We start from the raw sequence: 22,236 nt of genomic DNA, 5'->3' as shown, positions 1-22,236 counted from the left end.
TTTTAGAACCATATTAGTCTTATGAGTGCATAGAAAATCAGTTGATAGAGTTGCATTAAAAAAAATCGGATGATCGGTTCTTCCCCTTGAAATGAAAGGCAAATCATGTTATGGAAATCAAAATTACGTTGTATGTCTACTTACGTAACTCTTACAACTGAGTCAATTTTATAGGAAAAGAAAGGGTATATAAGAACAGTGTGATTTTTTTCTTGTTTCTGGAGCTGTTTTTTATTTTTTTAAATTTAAAATATTTTTTTTTGCAACTTTGGAAGTGAGGGAAACAGCCAGAGAAATAAAAGACAAATTTCTCTGGAAACAAAAGAACAGATAGTGAAATTTATCAAAGATGGACAAAGCCACATTTTTATTTCTAAACTTCTAAGTGTTTTAAAATTGACAATATGTGATGTTTGGAAGCAGTTTCAAGTGAGGTAAACATAGTCTGGTTCTGGTCACCCAAGAAGAACTTGTTCCAGAATCGATTGTTTGATAAAACAACATTTGCAGGGGTGGGAACTCTGCGCCAATTGCGCCGCACTGCGCCAAAACTAATATCTTGCGCCATCCTGCTCCAATAGCGTATTTTCGCATTTTTCTGCGCCAAATAACGAATTTTGCTTCAGTATGCCCGGAATTTCGGAAAGGACGCCAAAAAAATTTTGTTCCTGCTAGCCACGAAACGTTTCTTTACGAGAGAGAAGAGCGTGTTTTATTCCACTATACTTAAACTATCGGCCCCTGATCGGGTTTTCCATCGCGAAACCCCGATATTGTCCGTGATCGTGGAACTGAAGATGGCTTGCAATGCCTTTCAGTGTTTCTGTTTCTAGTGTTTCCGTTTAAAAAAAAAAGTTGTCACTGGAAGCAGCAGAAATTACTGTAGTCGATTGTCATTGTGTTAAATCCCGATGTTTCGTGAAAAAATTTTTCATTCCGGGAGTAAAAAGCGCATGTCCACAGAATTACGGATGTTAGTTTAGAAACTTTGCCGAATAATGAGCGTTAAATCGCTAATTTTGCCGAATAACGAGCGTTAAATTGCTAATGTTGCAGAATAACGAGCGTTAAATCGTCAATATTGCCAAATAACGAACGTTAAATCGTCAATCTCGCTAAATAGCGAATGTCCGATCGCCAATCTCGCCAGATAATGAGTTCTGAATCGCCAAACATCGAGTTGATTGTTCCAAAATTCTCTCCCATTTTGCAACAATTTCTTTCCAAGTATAAAAAAATTAAAAACTTATAAAATTTTTTTAGCTCATTTGAAGTGCTGCTGTTCAAGGCAGTAAATAGTGCCCACAGTAAGCAAAAATCATCTTAAATAGACGGGTGCAAAAAATTTTATGATAGCCGCTCTTTCAAACAAGGTGTCAAAAGCATAAAACACAAAAATCAAGCTGACGAAAAGATGTTTGATAACAAAAGACAGTGCAGTTTTATTTTGAAAAGGGTTGAGGGTTAACGAAAATATTCTTGTTAATTTCACTGCTCCAATTTATAAATATCTGCTCCGAATCCCATATTTTGCTGCTCCAAATCCTGAATTTGCTGCTCCAAAACTGCTCCAAATCCTGAATTTTGCTGCTCCAAAGCTGCTCCGAAATGGACTTAGTTACTTCCCACCCCTGCATTTGGTAAAGAGTGCAATGGAGATAAACCAAGCATTCCAAGCCAGTTTATGGAGTTTCTATCAGTATCACTGCAATCAAGTGACCTCTTATGAAGCTCATCTTTTTGGTCGAAGACCCACACAGAATCCTTTGCTTTCATTAAAAATAGATAAGCCGACTTGATTTTGCTTGGAAGCACCAAAGTTTGACTCCTAAACAATGGGCAAAGGTTGCTTGGAGTGATGAGTCCATGTTCCAAATGTTTGAATCGAGTGAACAATATATTGGGCAGCCAGTTAACCAGCGATTCAACAAGAGATATGTTTCCTCCAGTTAAACATAGTGGTGGTAACATCATGGTGTGGGGCTTCTTTGGATCATCCGGTTCTGGTCCTTTGGTGTGAATAACAGGCATCATGGACCAAAAACTATATTTGGGAATTCTAAATACCTACATGCTACCTTAAAGTAGAACTGAAATGCTTCAAGGATGAATTTTCCAGCAAGATAATGATTCAAACCACGGAGTCGTGGTTTACTGCCAAAAAAAATGAGAATTCTAAAATGGCTATCAATGTTACCTGATCTAAATCCATTGGAGAACCTATGACAGGTGCTTAAACGTCACTGTGAAGCTACAAAATTTTCTCTCTAATCTAGATGAAAAATTTCAATTTTTTGCTGCGAGAATGGCAAAAATACTTATAAAAAATTTGACGGATTCGGTGGACTCAATGCCTTGCAGATGCAGTGCAATAATTAAAGCCATGAGGTGCAATACCAAATACTGAAAAATGTTATTTATCATGTTTATTTTTTATGGTTTGATAATTCTTGCGAATCGTCAGATTTTCTTTTTTTTGATCTGGTAAGTCTGAGTGATTTTGTTATAAACAAAGTATATGATTTAATTACAGGATTATTTTCAGCTGTATATTTTATTAGTAGGTAAGAATCGAATCTATGCTTTATATAGATTGTACCCATGCATATTAAAATATTTTAATAAAAATAAGGTCGTCTGAGTTTTTATGAATGCAACTGCAGAGATGCCACTGTACTTTAATTTACCTGGGTTCCAGGATCCAGGGTATTAAAAAAATCTGGGTCCCTTTTGAGTGAAAGAGGGTCCCTCTCAAAAAAAATTATCTTGAAAAAAAGTATGCCCCCTCCCCATAATTCACTGGTAATCTCTATGAATTTTTTTCTATCATACCCCAGGCTTTTCATCACCTACTTATATCTCTTCGTTGAGACACAGCAGCAAACCATGTTCTGGGTAGGAAAAGGAGGTATCTTTGTGAATCAAATGATTCATTTCTAAAAACATGTTCTATCCAAAGGTTCATTTACTTTCATTGTCTACTAGTAGGAAAAGCTTACAAAGAAGCCCATTAATGAGGATTTAACATATGGAAATGTAGCACATGTAACAAATCTAAACCAAATATACAGTTGATCCCACTTATAACATTCCCATTTAGAAAATTTTTCCACTTAGTACAACTGATTTTCATGGTAGTACAATTGAAAGCCGACGTAGATGAACCCAAAATTGCAAAAAAACCATGGCTATATGCGTTTCAGAACTATATGAAGTTCCTCCAACAGTAGCAGAAATGAAGAAAAACTCCTTTTAGCGGGAGTTACTCGCTGTTGTAGACGAAAGAGTCAAATTCAAAATGAACCGACAACAAAAAGGTAGAGGCGGAGGCTGGAAAAAGAAAAATGGTGGAGCCAATCGCAAACGAGAATATGATAGTGATGCTGATGGAGAAGAAACTGTTGCCAGATTTTTGAGAAGGGTGGTGCGCTAGTTAGGTTGTTGACCAACTGGTTTTTGTTGATGTGGAATGATTCAAAGAAAGGCCCGTTTACACGAGGCAAGTGCTTTAGTTGGTAACTTAATTTTAACTTACCGATTCTTCTTGAAACTGTCCACACGATAAGTGGTAAGTAGACGCTCATTGGATAATTTTTACGGAGGTGGGCGCAGTTAGCGCATGCGCGCTTCAGTCTACTCAAATCCACAGAGAGACACAGACGCAATGCGCGGGAGTATAATAGTAATAATTTTTTATTTATCTGGCATTCAGAGAGGTGCTTTTTTTAAAGCTCATAGCTTTCGTAACAATGGATGAAGACGATCAGGTAGAACTTAAGAATACTGTGATCAGAGCCACATTATATGATATATTTTTTAAAGAATATAAATTTATTCAATAAAAAAGGAGAAACTTTTTTCTCACTTGCGCGAGAGCAACACACTGAGCAAGAAGTAGGTCACGCAAGGGAAACAGTTCGCTTGTCCCCTTTTTTTGCCTCTGCCACCCACTCATCAGGAGGTGCACGTAAGGGGGGCGAGAGATGACGCCACAGGGGAAAAAAGAATACACAACATATTATAAACTTATGTAAGTCATCGAGAAGAAATATAAGATTTCTCTATTTCTCCTCTAAGTTCTAAATATTGATTATATGATATTTTAATCGAAGTTGAAGAGGAGATAAATTATGAATTATGTAAGCCGAAAATATGGGAGAAGATTCTTGGCATTCGTAGGAAATTCTAAGGGTTAAAAATTAAATAATAAAAATTCATTAAACAAAAATTATTTCCAAATTTTCGAAATCAATATCATTTTTTAATTTAATCTATAGAGATGACATCTTTATGTTAAATATTTGATCATGTATTTTTACAACAGATGGCAGCAAATTCGTTCTGGACGAGAGAAATATTCGAAACACCCCTCCCCTCCAGTTTTTAATATATAAATCCTCCCCACCTGATATATATTTTTGAATCTTCAATTTTTTTCAACTCCTGACATCACATCGACAGAATATTCCATAGCTTTTTCCAACATTGAATAATTTTTAGCTTGTTTGTTATGGTAATTTTCATTTCAATAGTTCAACAAACATTCACGGCGAAGATATTTTTGAACAAACTTGAAGCTTGTGTCCTCTGGCCACCTCACCATCCAATATTTCCGCGGAATTCTAGCGAAACTTCAGGAGAAGACAGAGTATGAACAGGTTCGTGCTTGAGATCAAAATAAACCCCTCCGTGAGAGAGCAGAAAGACCCCTCCAGCGCGGCAGGTCATGCCCACTGGCGCATGCGCATACGTCTACTTAACCGGAAAAAATAGAACCGTTCTTATCTCACTCACCAACTAAATCACTTGTGCACTTACCAACTAAAGCCGTGTAAACAGCCCTTATCGCCTGCATACATTGTATCGTACTTGGCAACTAAAAATTAAGTTACCAACTAAAGCACTTGCCTCGTGTAAACAGGCCTGAAGTCCAAGTCAGCCAGTGAAGGGCATTTTTGAATGATTTTGGCAGAAGGGAAGTCAAATTTATGGTCAAAGGACCAGCAGTGTTGGGCTATGGATGAGCTGTTAAATGGTTCTTCTCCATCAGCATCACTATCACGTTCTCGTTTGCGATTGGCTCTGCCATTTTTCTTTTTCCATCCTCCTCCTCTACTCTTTTGTTGTCGGTTCATTTTGAATTTGACTCTTTCTTGTACAACAGCGAGTAACTCCCGCTATAAGGAGTTTTTTTTTCTTTGTTTCTGCTATACTGATGGAGGAACTTCATATAGTTCCGAAACGTGTATAGCTGTGGTCATTTTGCAATTTTGGGTTCATCTACGTCGGCTTTCAATAGTATTGTCTAACCCAAAAGGTAATTCATTTCCATGATTTTCATTTTTTCAACTTTAAACGGGAAATCTTAATAAGAATTAATGTATTTTCCTGGTTACAATGTTTTTTTATGACAGTTTTTTGAAGAACGTTATAAGCATGATCCACTATAATTAAAAGTTATAGGCACACGTTTATATATTTACTAATAAATCTATCTATAAATTCTCTAATTTTTCATTTATTTAAAAAAATCTTAGCTCTTTCAATAATATCTTCTGATTTAAATTTAAAAAGCATGAGATTTTCTCTCTCAGTACATACTCTCAGATTCTCTTCCGATTCCCTATTCATACGAGCAAAGATCCTTGCAAAGCGATTTCTTGGTAGAATGATTTTATTTCTCCTCCCTGTTGGTCCACCACTCTGATCTGTTGTCATTTAACTGCCACATATTTTCACACCTGAATATGGGAGCTATGTCAGATTTGTGTTGGTGAAACTCAAGTGTGTTTGTGCCCCCCAGCATTCAGCGTGTTTTGTGTTCAGTAGGTGGTGCCATCTATCTAGGGTTTCAACTAGATACTTTCTCAAATGGGGCAAGCACACATTTTGGCACCCTTTGTAATGTAGAAGAAGCATTTATAAAGGGTAAATTTGGTGCCCCTCTAGTCTAGAGCCTGGGGAACTAGACCTGCCTGCTCTCCCCCCAGTTGCTGCCCTGAATCTATCCTCCAAATTGGTTTTTCATTGATTTGAAATTTAATGTATACATATTTGTGTTGTAGGTCTGTGTGATTTTCGTGGCGACCAGAGCTTTTTTCAAAGGAATAGCCAACTCAAAATAGGAAAACCTTAGAAAATCATATTTTTAGCCGATTACCACTACGCAATTGTGGGTTCCAAACCCGGATTTTCACCAAAGGCAAAATCGGGGGTGGGGGGTAGGAGTATGGAGGCCCCCAGCCCCAAGAAAATTAAAAATATTTTTGTAGAAAATTAAAATATTGGAGAAAATAGTCTTTTATACTATGTTAATTTAAAATTCTTTTTGAGTGATAATAATCTACAATTTCTGTGGAAAAAATCCTTCTGCCCCTTTTAAAGCAGATTCTGCGTAAACACCAGTGATTTTTGCGATGCGAAACTGACTATATATATATACCACATAGCAGCTAGATGACAAAACTGAGTATTCGAGGTAGACTTTTTATACAGATTCACTTTTTTTTTGAACGATCTCGGAAAATGTTTTACACTTTGAACAGGCGTTCCAAATCCTTTAAGATTTTTCAAAAATGCACATTCGCAATCTTGTTAGAACAAATACAAATTTATGCTGTATAGATCACTGTCTTTGAATGCCGCCAGATAGCTGCAAAAGTACCGTAATTTCCAATATGTAACAGGAGGGGAGAAAATCCGTAGGGGAATAGTACTTCCGAAATTCTCTTTGAAAATTCTGTACGCAGCCCCTCATTAAGGGAAAATAAATATCAACAATCTGCATGTATATCAATACAGTACAGTATATGAAGTAGTAAAACCACTTTTTCAAGGTCGCATGCGATCGTGACAAGACTGAAAAGAAGAAAAAAAGGGGGGGGGGAAAGGTTGGAGGATTTTCTCTCTATACTTTTTCCATCTTGGAACTAGGAAAGAACGCGTCCCGGAGGACGTGTGACCCAATTTTTATGCGTCCTTTCCCAAAATTTCGGGTATTTGACACGTTATAGTGCGTCAATGACATCTCTGAACTGTACATGAAATGAAGGTTATAAAAAATCATGTACAGAGGTAACTTTAATTTAAAAAAAATTATTAGTTCCATTTAATTTGTTTGAGTTTGATTTTAACTTATATGTATATAATATTAATTAATTATAATAAGACTATCCTTCTGATCTGTTATTTTACCTTCAAATATTGTTACTCATTTAATTAATAAATGTTATTAATTTAATTAAATTGTCATTATTTCTCACTGATTATTTTCAATTTAATACCTTGATACTTGAAACTCATTGGAATTGCAACCTCCTAATCATATTTTAGATATATATTTAGAACATATAGTCATACTTAGTTATGTATTTTTTAATTTAATTAATACATGCAAACAGAATTATGTGAAAAGTTATTAATGCAAAGTTTAACTTTTCTGTGTATGTGGATATTGTTGGGACCAAAAGCACAATATCCATTTCAGTAGTTTATATACTTATCCAGCCATGCTAAATACACAAATTGCTTCATTATCATTTGTTTACTATGTACTCAATTGGAAAATTACGCAAGTAACTAGTACATTTCTACTATAGACATGTTTTTGTGGTATGCTGTATAAACAGGTGGACAATAAAATTAATTGGGCCAAAATTGTTTTCCAATCAAAGTATTTACATTTTATTTAAAAATTTTATTTAAATAATCATTCAGTTACCCCTTTAACTACTAATAACATTTTAAATTACCACTTTCTTTTTCATCCCTGTAACACACTTTCCTTACATACATTGTTGGGTGTCAGTATTTTGAAGAGTATAAAGGCTTTATAACTTTTTTACAATTACAAGATGACAACACAAGTTTGGTACAACTAGTTTTTTAATATGTTAATTAATAAAATTCTGTTAGATGTTTTGTCTTTGTAAACAGTAAAACACTGCTTCCCACAAAATGTTCCCTAATAAATGAATAAAATGAATTAGTTTTTCTTTGGTGTAAAATAAATATTCATGCAACTGTATTCAACATATTTTAATTGGGTTTTTAGGTTATAGTGCTGATAGAACTTTAAATGACCAGGCTAATTAATTTTTTGTGTACTAAATGATTTTTTGAAAATTTTTTGGTTTGTTTTTAGGCTTTTCTTTCTCTCAATACAAGCACAACTCCGGTCTATTGCCAAAGAAAATTTACTACCGATTGAGTTGTGCCAGAAGTGTGTGTTGGTACCTAACAGTCCGAGTGCAATCAATGTTGTGTTTGATTTTTTTAGAGCTGCCATCTGTATTTCAAATTCTTAGGAGTAAAGTCTAATAATTGGATGCTTGTACTGTTGTAAGCCTGTTGTTCTCGGTGGCAAGACTTATCAATGGCCAGATTGTCTCGCATTCATTTGGGAACCACAAAAAACCAACTTCAGTTGAACACTACTGTGGTGCTGGTGAGGTTCGAACCCAGATCATCACGTGATGCGAGTCAGTCACTATGACCACTGCGGTTGTTTTTAGGCTTTAATTAGAACTTAATTGACCTACCATTCACATGATAATTTGTTCATAGTGTGTGAGGGAATCTAAAAGAACAGAAATCCCTATATACTTTTCTGATTGTTGTGTTAATGAATTTTATACTTGTAAAAAACCAACATTTAAATGAAGGTATAATTTTCATTATGTATTTGTTTTGTTTAGATCATTGACACAGATCCTATAATGGACAATATTGTGTGTGGTTTATCTGATCCAAATGATCAGGTGAGATTAGCAGCTGTACGGTGTCTTCATAGCTTGTCGAGATCTGTGCAACAATTGAGAACAACATTTCAAGACCATGCAGTCTGGAGGCCCCTGATGAAACTTTTACAAAATGCCTCAGATGATGTGCTAACAGTTGCATCAAGTACATTGTGCAATTTGCTTTTGGAGTTTTCACCAAGCAAAGAAGTAAATTTCTTATTCAATTTGATGAATTTTTAAAAGATAATATATTAGAAATTTTGATTGTGAATATTGAAATAAGAATGTGCTTATCACAACAGGCAAAAGAATATGTTTGGTTTAATTTTTTTCTTTTAGGAAAATTCAATCAATAAGACCAAAAACATGATAAGGTTTATTTAAATGAAAGAGTAAATATTAGAGATTATTTTGTCAAAAAATTTGGTAATTGATGGTGCAGCTGATGCTGAGAAACTCGTAAAACATATAAATTTTTTTAATGAAAATGTCTTTCTAAGAAGCAAAATGTTTTGAAAATGAATCTACTCCCTAAATCTTGCTCTTTCAAATTGTATTGGTATATTCATATCAATTCTGAGTGCTTTAATTTTTAAATCTGAATAATTTATTAGGGTTTTATTTCATAATATTATTTATATAAGTTATTAAGAAGTTGTTACATCAGAAGTCTTCAATGCATGGCCTGCAGGCCACTTTTGACCCACCGAGCTGTTTGATAATGCGTGTACTATAGCTTAGTTGCCTGCAGGCCTCATTAAAATGTCGGATGTAGCCCTCAGTGTGGCAATGGTTGAAGATGCCTGACTTGCATAATAATTGGGATTTCAGTCTAATTATCAAATATTATTGCTTTAGTATTCTACTTTCTCAAATGGGGCAAGTACACATTTTGGCACACCCATGTAATGTAGAAGCAGTTATAAAGGGTGAATTTGGTGCCCCCTCTAGTCCAGAGCCCAGGACACTAGGCCCGCCTGTTCCTCCCCCTCCCAGTTGCAGCCATGCATCTATCCTCCAAACTGGTAATGCATGTATTTGAAGTTCAATGTATGCATATTTGTGTTGTAGGTCTGTTTGATCGCCATGGCAACCAGAAGTTTTTTTCCAAAGGAATAGCCAACTCGAAATTTGAAATCTTTAGAAAATCACATTTTTAGCCGATTACCATTGCGCAATTGCAAGTTCCAAACACGGATTTTAACCAAAACCAAAATTTGGAGAAGGTTATAAGGGGCTTCTTCCTCCCCGGAGATCAAAAATGAAAAAGATTTTTGTAGAGAATTAAAATATTGGAATAAAATAATTTCTTTTATACTATCTGGGAAGAATTAGATCCTTGTGCCTCTCCAAAAGCCGATTCTGCTTATACACCTATGATTTTAGCAGTATGAAACGGTGACTACAGCATAGCAGCTAGATGACAAAACTGTGGACTTCAAGGTCAAGTTTTTAGATTTGGTTTTTGTCCACGATATCGGGAAGGTTTTACAATTTGAACGGGTGTTCCGATCCTTTACGATTAAAAAAAAAACATGCATTCGCAATTTTGTAGGAACAAGACGGATTTACGCCGTATAGACACGGTGCCAGCCGATAGCCACGAAAGTACTGTAACTTCCCGTATATAACCAGAAGGGATAAAATCTGCAGGGTAATAAAAAATCCGAAATTTGAAACTTCTGTACATGACCCCCATTCAGGGAAGCCACCAGATATCCCTCATTTTATTTTCCAACAACCGGACTGTATATCAATACAAGTAGTCTACAAAGCAGTAAAACCAGTTTTTCAAAGTCCCACGATCATGATATACGGTAAAAAGAAAAAAAAATAAAGGGGGGTTTTTCTCTCTACTTTTTTTCTTAGAACTAGGAAAGAACGCGTCCCTGAGGATGTGTGAACGAAATTTTTATGCATCCTTTTCTGAAATTCCAGGTATTTGACGCGTTATAATGCATCAATGGCATCTCTGCAATCATAATTTTTTTTCATACACAGAGTGTTATATTTTATCATAATTATTGTTTTTCAATATAATTTTTCTTTTATTGGGTTGCTGTTTAGATATATTTAACATCCATATTTTTTTGGGCATCTCTCAGTTACCTCATTTGGCATTTTGCCTGTTATGGCAATTGTATTTGTATTTGAAGTGTTTTTTGTTTTCTTTTTTTACTTTTATGTGTTTCACCAATTAGAGTTCAGAGAAAATTTCATTTATATGTGATTCTGTAGACTTAGATTCTCTATCATTTGGTATTTTAGTTTTTATATTGATCATACTGTTTCATTACCTTTAAAACCTGGCAAATAGTTTTTTCATTCATTGATTGTGAAAAATGAGTTAACTTACTAGCATGATTTTTTAACTTTTAAGTGAAAGGTCATTTTATGAGACAAAAGTTTAGTTTTGTGAAATTTGCATTAAAGTGTTAGAATGTACTATTTTATACCCTGATTGATGCAAAAGAAAGTTTCTAAAAAATTATTAAAATGTAAAAAAATACTTTTATAAATTCTCAATACTTAACAGATCTTTCTATTGTTGCAATTTTTTTGTTCTGATTACAGTCAGTGAGGAAGATAATTTTTTTTTGTTATATGTTATACATTGATTTGGTGTAAGGACAAGGGGTTTTTTGTACGTGTTTGTGAAATCAAGATATTGTTCAAGTTAATGTTTTTATATGTATCCATCTTTTAGAAATAACTGGGTATTTTTTTTTAATAAGTTTTACGTAAGTTCTTTTGTGGTATTGATTGTGCATAAGTATGAAGGCAAAACCAATTATTCCAGTGGTTTTCTACTCAGCCTATCCTTGAGTGTGGTGCAGTGGAGCTGCTTTGTGGTCTTACACGTCGAGAAGAACCAGCCTTGAGACTGAATGGTGTTTGGGCACTCATGAACATGGCTTTTCAAGCTGATCAAAAGATAAAGTCCCAAATTCTTTCATCACTTGGGAGTGACCAGATATTCCATCTTTTGACTGATTCTGATGTTAATGTTCTGATGAAAACATTGGGTTTGCTTCGTAATCTGCTCTCAACCAAGCCAGTAAGTATTTGGTTCAGTATATACATTTTTTTTTAAAATATACAACTTGAAGTATGTTCAAAAATATTCAATTGCACAACATCTGTTAATTTCATAATATTAGTTTAAAAACATGGATATTACCACTCGCATCAGAAGTTTGTAATTGTAAACATGAAGTTGAATGATATTGGGAGCAATATGCTATATATATATATATATATATATATATGATAGCATATTAGTTTGATTCTGTGCAGACATCAAAATTTTGTGTGTAGAGTGACAACACACACACACAAGTTGTGCAGGGGAAAAAAGTTGGAAGACGTATTGTGTGAGAGTATTACATTTAGGAATAAAATATGTGTTGCAAGCAGAAATTTAAATGTGAAGCATCTTGGACGTGCTTCGGACAGACAATAGATCCCCTGGGAGCTCATAATTTCATATACTTTATGTTGTGTGCTGTTGATGTGGATGCTTATTATGTAACTGATTTCTGTGTTTAAATATTGAGTATTGTAGTATTCATTAATGTACGTGTTTTTGTCCGCTAAAATTTTAGTCTCTCATTTGTTTACTAAATGTTAATGCGAGTGTTTATTACATGTGCAGTTATATGATACTTTTACAGCTTTCAGTACTTTCTCAAGATAATTTTCCCCTTTTCCCATAACTGCCATAAGAAATTATGAAATTATAAAAGTTGTAGTTTAAAACTTTTCTCAACCTCAAATTATAAAATGACTATTTTTCATAACCACGATAAAACAAAGCATTGCCACTCATACAGGGTGCATAGGTAACAGGGCATATGGCATTTTACTGGTGAACCATTGGTCGTAGAAGCATGCTTGAAGTTAGAAAAAGTGAAATCAAAGAAAAATCCAAATAATGTGTAGACCTTAGATATTTCATTCATGTTGCAAGGAGTTATATAGTATATACAAAATAAAAAAAAACAAACTATTTTTATATCATCCCTGTGTGCCCAAAAACCCAATTAGAAAGTTGTTGCCCTGTCTCTATTGATGTCACCAATAAACATTCCACGTTTCTAATTGCAATGTTTATTGAGATATTCAAATTTGAAAAATGGAAGAAAGTTGGGAAAAAGCAATGTTAAATACGGGTAAACTGTTTTATCAGCATTTAACGCTGTTTTTTTTCAACTTCCCTCCATCTTTCGAATTCAAACATATCAACGGATTTTGCTTTTAAAAATGTGGAATTCTTTTTTAGATGGCATCAGGAGAGACCGGGCAACAACTTCGTGATTGGGTGAGCACAGGGTGTCCGTATATGAAGTTAACATATTTATTGTAATAACTGTACAACCCCTTGAAATATGAATGACATATCTGAGTACTACACGTTATTTGGATACTATTTCTAGTTGGAAGTATTTCTCTAGCCTCAACAGTTTGCCAGTAAAATACTGTACACCCTCTTAGTTATACACCTTGTAGAGGGACCATTGATATCATTTGCCTTTAAAAAGTCGACAACTTAAGTAGGCTCCCATTAATCACTTGTGAAAAATATTACACATGCTGTGTGTACAGTAGCATGTTCTTATTTGGGTTGGAAAAATATTGATACCGATATAGAGTTATGGACACAATGGCAATTTGCTATTGATTTTTGATGCCTTTAAAAATTTCTAGATCAAACATTCAATCAAATTCATAACTGTTTTTCAGGTCTTTGGAGGTGCAGCATTATTTTAATTATTCTATTTCAAAGTTGTTCTTTGGGGAATAAATTTATGTGTGTCTGTTTTCAATTTTAGAAATTTCATTTTTGTTAAGACAAGATAACACTGCAGATGGTTGTAAGCATTTTATAATTTGAATATTGGAAAAAAAATTGTGCATATTTCTTTTTTCAAATTTCACCTGAACAGAATATTATGAAAGAATCATGGAAACAAATTTGAGTTTCTTTTTCACTCTCAAATATATTTGTTTGATTCTATAGCATATTGACCATATCATGGGTCTCCATGGAAAACAAGTGATGCAAGCTGTGATTCTTATCCTGGAAGGTGATGAGAAAGCTGAAGTCAAGGAACAGGCTTTGTGCATCTTAGCTAATATAGCTGATGGGGATTTTGCCAAAAATTTCATCATGTCTAATGAAGATGTGCTCAAGAAACTCACTTCATATATGGTCAGAATGAAATACATTTGAAATGTTTTATATAGTGTCATTGATAACACTGCTAAAAAAAATCAAGTTTTTAAAGAAGGTATTTAAGAACACGAGTTTTAATTAAGAGCAGAGTTTTAGGTATATTGGGGTGCTGATTTCAAAATTGGTGTTGGTTTAGCCGAATTGGCTCTAGCTTTTGAGGTAATGCATACTATCAACTATGTATGCCCTTTATGTATTACCATTGAAATTTAATTTTCATTTTATCTCAAAAACTAGAGCCAATCTAACAAAGCCAATGCCAGATTTGGAATCAGTGCCCCAAAATCATTTTAAAATCAGTGATATATCTTTGAGAACAAAATCAGTTTTGAGCAGTGTAATTATTTTTCATCCTTAAAGACAAGCTATATTAGTATGAGAAGTGCCAAAAACCTTAAGATTTTTTGTCTAAGTAAAAAATTATGTCAAATTTATTTGATGTTCTTAGGCTACCACAATTTTTCCATTGATTGTTTTTCTTACCCATTTTGCCTTTATACCAGATTGGCATGAATAATGGGTCAAATGCATTTCATCAGTACACAACTCTGAGAGGGGTCTGTTAGGGGTGTTCTGTATTCTATAGGTGTTGCCATCTATCCTCATAATTATTGTGTAGATTCCTAATTTAATGTACATTGATAGTGCAGGTCTGTTGATTGTCATCCCAGAATTTTTTTCAAAGGGATATACAACTCAAAATGGGAAACATCAGAAAAACATATTTAGCCAACCACCACTGCTCATGGGTGTCAAATCCAGATTTTTGCATTTTGAAACTGTCATGACCAGCAACTGCATATGACAACAACCTAGTGAACAAAACTATTGAACTCCCAGTTTAATTTTGTTTCCCCAAGTTAGATCATTGACAAACGGCAACAAAAAATAACACAAAATTTTCCAATCATATTTATTACCTTTAATTTAAGGTATCCGACTACCTTTCTTGTCACTTTTCTTTAAAATGGTTCTGGAGTGAACTTTAAATACATTTTTTGACGTAAAGTGTCTTGAAATGATGAAAACATTGACAAAATTGGGTCTATCTATTATATTTTCTATGAAAAAGTCGTTTTTATGTCAAATTTTAGGCAAAATTCATGTGATATTCGAAACACGATTGCAAAAAATTTTATTAATGAAATGCTTTGAGATTTTCAAAGTGCATTTAGCTAGTAATGTTGCAGCTTATGAACCAAAATTTAAAAGATTGCATGATAAGTTCATAAGTTACACTGATATATGTTTAAGTACGTGTGAATTTTTTGAAATTTCATCCTACATTTTGTCTATAAAACACTGTAATTCGAAAAATATATGTGACAGACCTTAGATTTTGGTTCATAACCTCAACAATATATAGCAAAATATTACATTGAAATTTTGTAAGGGTACAATGCACCAATGTTTACAAATCATGTCACAAAGTCAAGTAAAATGTCAAAAATAGCATTCTTCGTAAAACACGTTCAAAGTCTTTATTTGCGTATTACTTGTATGTAAAAACGCAACACTAAAGTGATCATAACTTTGATTCTAAGCATCATATAAACAAAACAAGGCCCGTTTTGGAATCACAACAAATAGGGCTTTTATAAAAAATAAAAAAAATGAAGTCACATCAACAATTTAAATTTTCTTTCTATAATCAAAACACAATGCAGTAATTTTAGAGCTTAGCGTTAATAAAATATCACAAGTTTATCACGGTAAATTAAGACTTATCTCACCCAATCAACATCAATCTGACTAAAACATTTCAGGAAGTTCGTTTCTGCTCTGGAACCACCTTTCCATGGCACCACAACCACGTCAAATGGCTTGAAAGTCCACGCTGATTTGCATCACATTTTCACAGACACCACATGGAGAACAGGAATCTTCAGGAGGAGATATAGTGTAGTCAAATCAATCCGCAATTAGTTCTGGAAACCATTGAACGGAAAACTATTAGAAGTTGTGTCTTTATGATCAACATACAGCATAAGCAAGTCATGATCACAATGGAGGCATCAGAGGGATTATTAGTGAGGAATTTATATTCATTTGATCTCACAGCAAGAGTGGTGAGGCAACCACCAAGGCTAGATTTACTGCATTCAATCTGTTTCAACGTCCTAAACATTGGGAAGTTCTTAAAGCCCCTTGATTTCGCTCAGATCATAACTAGAAGAGAGCACAAGAGGAAGTGAAGTTGCAAATGTTCACAGCACAAAACTAGTATTTAGAGGGAAATTCCTGGTCATATGTGATCACAGGAGCCAATTAGCTTCAAGATTTAATGGCATGGAAATTAGCATAACATCTCAGACAAGCATAATCTGCAATTTTGTGGAAGCAAAGCCAATTTACATTGTAAATATGCTGTCTTTGAATGCAGGTAGACAGCCAAGAATTACAGTAATTTGCAATATATAACCCACTGGAGAAGAAAAAATTCAGGAATTGAAAAATTAGCCTCTCAAAATTATATATCCTCTTATTAAGGGACATTTCCAGATATTTCTTCAGCCTATTCTTTGATAGTTCGTGGGTTTCTTATGTACTTATGTGCTTATGTTCTTATGTCTTAAGTAGTAAAATTACTTTTCAAGATCATGAGTTAGTGCAATGCGATTATGGTAGGAAGGGGGGGGGGGGAAGGAAAGGTATGTGTGTTTACAGAGGTTTTCTCCATGCTTTTTTCTTCTCTTGGAAAGAACTCGTCCTTTTTGAAATTCTGGGTATTTGATGCATTATATCGCATCAGCATCTCTGGTCTGTAAAAGAAGGAATGATTTGCAACCAGGTTTCAATAATATTGGTGCATAGACTTTTTTCTGGATAATGCTTGTCTGAGTAGAATATTGCTGATGGATGGATTTGTTGAAAACAGAGATATTGCTTATACACTGTAGCTGGCATAATTTTTGGACTTGGCCAAAATATTTTTTTATGGAATTCATTTTTTTTTGAAGAGCTGATCATTTTGTTACTAATTTTCTCCAACTGCTCTGCAAAAAGTTATCCTTCATAATTAGTTATTTCATCGACTAAAAGCTTTGAAACAAAGGTTTCTAACAGCTGGTTGATGTAGAGATATATTTTGGAAAGAGAAAATATTATTTTTCCTGCGGGGAATTGAACCCACGTCCTTTCACTTTCCGAGTGAACGCACTAGACTACAGAGACAATGAATATCTCAATCTTTCCTTGGAGCTCGTGTGCACTGAACGGGACCATACATGGATTGTTGGACCGAACTCGGGCCAAAGCTTACAATTGCTGACAATGCCACCAGATGGCGACTCATCCGAGGATATCATCATCCTCGATAAGTGGCATTGTCAGCAATTGTGAGCTTTGGCCTGAGTTTCAGTGCACATGAGCTCCAAGGAAAGATTGAGATATTCATTGCCACTGTAGTCTAGTGGTCTAGGGGATTCACACCCAGTAAGTGAAAGGATGTGGGTTCGATTCCCCGCAGGGGCAGTTGAATTTTCTTTTTCCAAAATATATCTCCATATCAGCCAGCTGATATGGATAGACATCCAGGATTCGAACCCAGACCTGCACAGTCAGAAGCTAGCTCCCTAACCACTAGACTGTCAGCCAGCATTTAAAACTATTTCTGATAATTTAGCAAATATTTTACAACAAATATTTGTTTATGAAATACCAGACAACAGTAATTTAGAGGAGAGAAGTTAAGTTTTATTCTTGAAAAATGTGGCACATATATTAACCCGGGAGTGACATCATCCTCAATTAAAGTTTTATAATATGAAATTCAATGCACAAAAATGTCTTAAGGGAATTAACTGCAGTGAGACCATAAATCAATTTCATGATGAGTTCTGTTCATTTGTTAACATTAGAATGCAGTGATCTAATTCCAAAAGCTGTTTTAATGTAGATAAAGTAGAAATTTCCTACAATTTTGTAACCTGACAGAGCAAAAAATAGATTTGAATTTGCTTTTAACGAGAAGGAATAACAATTTTCCTTGTTATTGTGAACTATTATTATAACAAACTTTTACTGTTTATGTACAACAGAAAGATACATTATGTGAGAAAAAACCACTTAACATACACACAGGAGTATGGAAAGAACGGGGAGGGGAAAACACAATTTCCGTTCATGGGAGAGCTGCAATGAATTTTTTGCATTTGCTTTAGGACTAGATATCTTGTTCCTGATCATTAAGGGGTTAATATATGTGCCACATTTTTCAAGAATAAAACTTAACTTCTCTCCTCTAAATTACTGTTGTCTGGTATTTCATAAACAAATATTTGTTGTAAAATATTTGCTAAATTATCAGAAATAGTTTTAAATGCTGGCTGACAGTCTAGTGGTTAGGGAGCTAGCTTCTGACTGTGCAGGTCTGGGTTCGAATCCTGGATGTCTATACTAACACTAACAAATTCGTTGGACAGATCGTAACGATCTCTTGGGAATACGTGCTGATCATGTTATTGTTGAAATATAAATAAATTAATTGATATTTGAGAATTTTACAATATTGCCATTAGTTCATTTAAGATTTTATTTTTTCAAAAAAAAAGTAACTTATGGTTTCCATTAGCTTCAAGTGCTATAGTACTTGTTCTGTATATTCATGACTTCATATATCATGACTGTATATTCAGTACTTCTCTGTTCATTATACTGTAGAACTGGTTTGAACAAGTTACACTGCTTTAAAAAAATGTTAGAAATTTCAACATAACTCAAACCCACTTTTTTTTTATTTAACATAAATTTCAGTCTTTCTGTGAAATTTATGTTAAATAAAAAAAAAGTGGGTTTGAGTTATGTTGAAATTTCTAACATTTTTTTAAAGCAGTGTAACTTGTTCAAACCAGTTCTACAGTATAATGACCCTGAAAATTCTCTAGAACAATGTTTACAAGGTGTATGTATGGTTAAGAAGTATATGATCATGAATTTTTTAAAATTACTTAGATTTTAAAAGCATAATATAAAAAAATTGAAGCTAATCACCAGTCACAAGTTAAAATAAAAAGTCTGCTTTTTAATTATTTATTCATCTATAACATACTGTTTTCCGATCAGAAGTTTTGTTTGAACAATGATAAATTTTCAATGTGTTTTATACCCTTTTAGCACTAAAATGACTAATTTTTTGGTATGTGAATAAACCACTAGCCCCCCTTATGCACAGGGGTGCGATATCTTAGCCTGGACCAGATGTAAGAAATATATTCGAGCTCTTACTCTTTTCCTTTCCCTTCTCGTATGGGAGACGCTTCATTAGTAACTCTATTGAGCAAATTGCTTTTTTGGAATTGTTCCCCCCTTTACCTCAGCATTATAATTTTTTTTCTCCCTCGTTGAGGGATGTTACGTAAAACATAATACAGTATTACATGCATAGAGGAAGGTAAGCTAGAAGAGGGAAAAGAATGGAAATCCTTTGCTGCACTAATCTTTTCCCTCTCTATAATCTCATTGCTAACAGTTACTTTTTTTTAGATGTATTGCTGTCACTTCAATTGTATATCATTGAAATTTATAGCCAAAAGCCTGTATGTTAAGGGTATAATTATGAATGACCAATATTTATCACCCTCATGTTTTCACTTAAAATCATACAAATTCAGCTGCTTTTTAAAGCACATTGAAAGCATGTATTCATGTTATGAAAAATGCTTCACTCTAATGATATCAGACACTTTGGTAGTTTGAAAATAATAAAAATAATTCAATAATAATAATCAATTGTAGATTGTATTTAATAATTGAGTATTGAATATTAAAAAACTATATATATATATTTTTTTTCTTCTTTTGTTGCAGATGCATTCAAATGTGAAACTGCAGATTGCTGCAACTTTCTGTATATCTAACTTGATATGGAAGGAAGATGAAGGTTACTTTTTTATTTATGTGCATATAGTATATTTTATTTCTTTTATTCTTATAATTTTTAATAATACAGTAGAACCTCTCTAATCTGGACTCTCAAGACCTAGGTCATTCTGGATTATGGATCCAGTTTTGTTTATTTTCTAAGTTTTCATGTTTAAAGTGGTAATATGCCTCTTTGAGCATGATTTTTGTTTTCTGAAGATTGTAAAAAGTTTTTCTGATTCCATATTATTCTCACAACATTTATACTGGCGTTTCTGTTTGCAGCTTGTACCCATAAGTGAATATGGGGGGGGGGGTTGCCAGAGAGACTTCCATTTTCCGCAAAAGTTTGTGTTAGCATAGGCGGGATACTCCCCTGTTGTTCGAAAAGCCTGTATCCGCTTGTTCTTGTACCTGCTATATCTCTTGACATTTAATCACAAAGAATAATGAAGTGCTGGATAAGTTTTAGAACACTAAGGTTAACTACACAGCGAAGAGAAACAAATTAAGCCTTTAAGTGGCAATGGCGAGATATTGCGTCTCCACGAAAGCCTGTTACTTTAGTGCTGACAAGTCCAGACATTTTGTAAAATTGATTTCTCAATGGAAAACTTTTCTCTATACCCTTTAGTTTGCACCTGCTGAAAATCAGAAGAAAGCCTGCTTCATTAAAAAAGATATGGCATTTTTAAGGAGTGTTTAGTGATTTTTCTAACTGCCACTTAAAGGGTTAAAGAAAGAAAAGTTCTTTTTGATCAACACTGACTTTGACTAATCATTCATTGAGACACATGAGTGTTGTTTTTCATCTTCAAAATTGTTTCATCTTTCCCAGAAGCCTGAAAGCCACAGAGGGTATCTTGTTGGGGGGGGGGGGGGGTACAAAAAAGAAAGAAAATGGCATAAATGAAATTTATAGGTATAGAAAAAACACGAGTTCTTGGTTGAGAAAAAAAAGGCAAGAGTGTTCGGATGGATCTATCTGGATTAGAGAGGTTTTACTGTATTATGTTTAGGGGGGGGAACCCAAATTTACACATCCAATAGAAAAACCTTATGGGAATTATTACCTGATGATGTTTTGAACGATTTATCGACAAAAAGTTGTACGTTTGTGAACATTGTCATGAAAATATTTACGCACAAATAGTTGTTTTTACCTAAAACTGAGTTGGGTTGTTTGAAATTTTATTAGTGTATACATACATTTTTTTTTTCAAAATTTTTGTGAGACTTTTGTGATGACTATTTGATTCTATTATATACACAGTATTAATTATTACTTTCTAATGCGTTCTTGGTGGTTATGTTTTTAAATGTTGTAGTATTTGATGCTACATTTTTAAGTTGAATTTTTCGTAATGTATATGAAGAGACAAACAATTTAAATCAGGGTTTACTATTTTTCCAGGGGCTTTAGAACGCCAAGCAAAATTAAAAGAGTTAGGAGTTCAGCAGTTGCTTCAGCAACTTATTACCACAACTGATACAACTTTATTTGATAAGTATGCCTTTATCCTTTTTTCTTATTAAATAATTGATTTGAAATAATTATCTAATGGGGTGGGATGACACAATGCTTTAACTTAATGAGTGATGGTCAGAGGGGGGGGGGAGAATTTTTTCTCATTCAGTGATTTAAATGTAAAATGATAGTTATGCAAAAAATATTTTTTGTTTGTTTATAGTTTTGTTGCACAATTTTTGGAATAAGCAATTGATACATGTTCTAATTTTCTAAATTTTTGCAGTATCTTTTGCATTTATAGAAAGATGAATGGTGACTCATTTATGATTACATTATTTGAATACTAGAAATTATGGCATAGCTGCCAAGTCTCCCGAATTTTAGCTTCATTTCTCTACCTCCCAAAAAATTCTTAAATCTCCTGAATTTTTACGAAAATCACAAGATCCCTCTAATTGTCCCTAAAAATTCCCAACTTCATTTAAGAAGAATCCCATACATGTGATAACAAAACATGAATACTTGATAAGAAAAAAATATTTAATCAATTTTAAAGATACTTATTCCCCGATGAATTTCCTTTCATCAAACGTTCCAGAAAATTCTGACTTTTTTTTTTTGTACAAGTTGTGTCACAGACATAAACGTCGGTCATGGTGGAAAGATTGACATCATCACCCATGCGAAATCAAAAAACATCAAGCTAGTGTCACAAAAAGTCTGTGTTCTTCAAAAATTGACGCTTTTTGTCCATCCTCCGATGATTTTGGGGTCATTCTTCGTGCAGAATTTTTGTTCACATTGTTTCTGATTGAACACACTATTTTTTTTTCTTTTTAGATCACCATTGAAGTTTTGGTCTTCAATTTCATTTTTTTTTTTGCATAGGGATTTTATTCCCAAGGGTTTAACTTCCATATGTGTAA

General features: G+C 33.8%; 1 protein-coding gene across 3 annotated transcripts in view; it reads left to right on the top strand.

Moving 5' to 3' along the window:
• LOC149072141 (armadillo repeat-containing protein 8-like) overlaps positions 1-22,236 on the top strand; it is a 64,443-nt gene that overhangs the window by 41,139 nt on the left and 1,068 nt on the right. For 2 of the 3 annotated variants that reach the window (XM_089246729.1, XM_089246727.1), the window contains exons 12-16: positions 8,697-8,948; positions 11,542-11,799; positions 13,762-13,953; positions 19,786-19,858; positions 21,254-21,347. In XM_089246729.1, the coding sequence (XP_089102855.1) occupies positions 8,697-8,948; positions 11,542-11,799; positions 13,762-13,953; positions 19,786-19,858; positions 21,254-21,347 (869 nt within the window). The remainder of the gene's footprint in view (positions 1-8,696; positions 8,949-11,541; positions 11,800-13,761; positions 13,954-19,785; positions 19,859-21,253; positions 21,348-22,236) is intronic. The other variant, XM_089246728.1, reaches the window with a different exon arrangement.

Source organism: Pholcus phalangioides, unplaced genomic scaffold, assembly GCF_987345545.1.
Source record: "Pholcus phalangioides strain wild (caught in Gottingen) unplaced genomic scaffold, Ppha-v1.0 ptg000017l_1, whole genome shotgun sequence".
Lineage (NCBI taxonomy): Eukaryota > Metazoa > Arthropoda > Arachnida > Araneae > Pholcidae > Pholcus > Pholcus phalangioides.
This window is presented reverse-complemented; position numbering and strand designations above follow the sequence as displayed.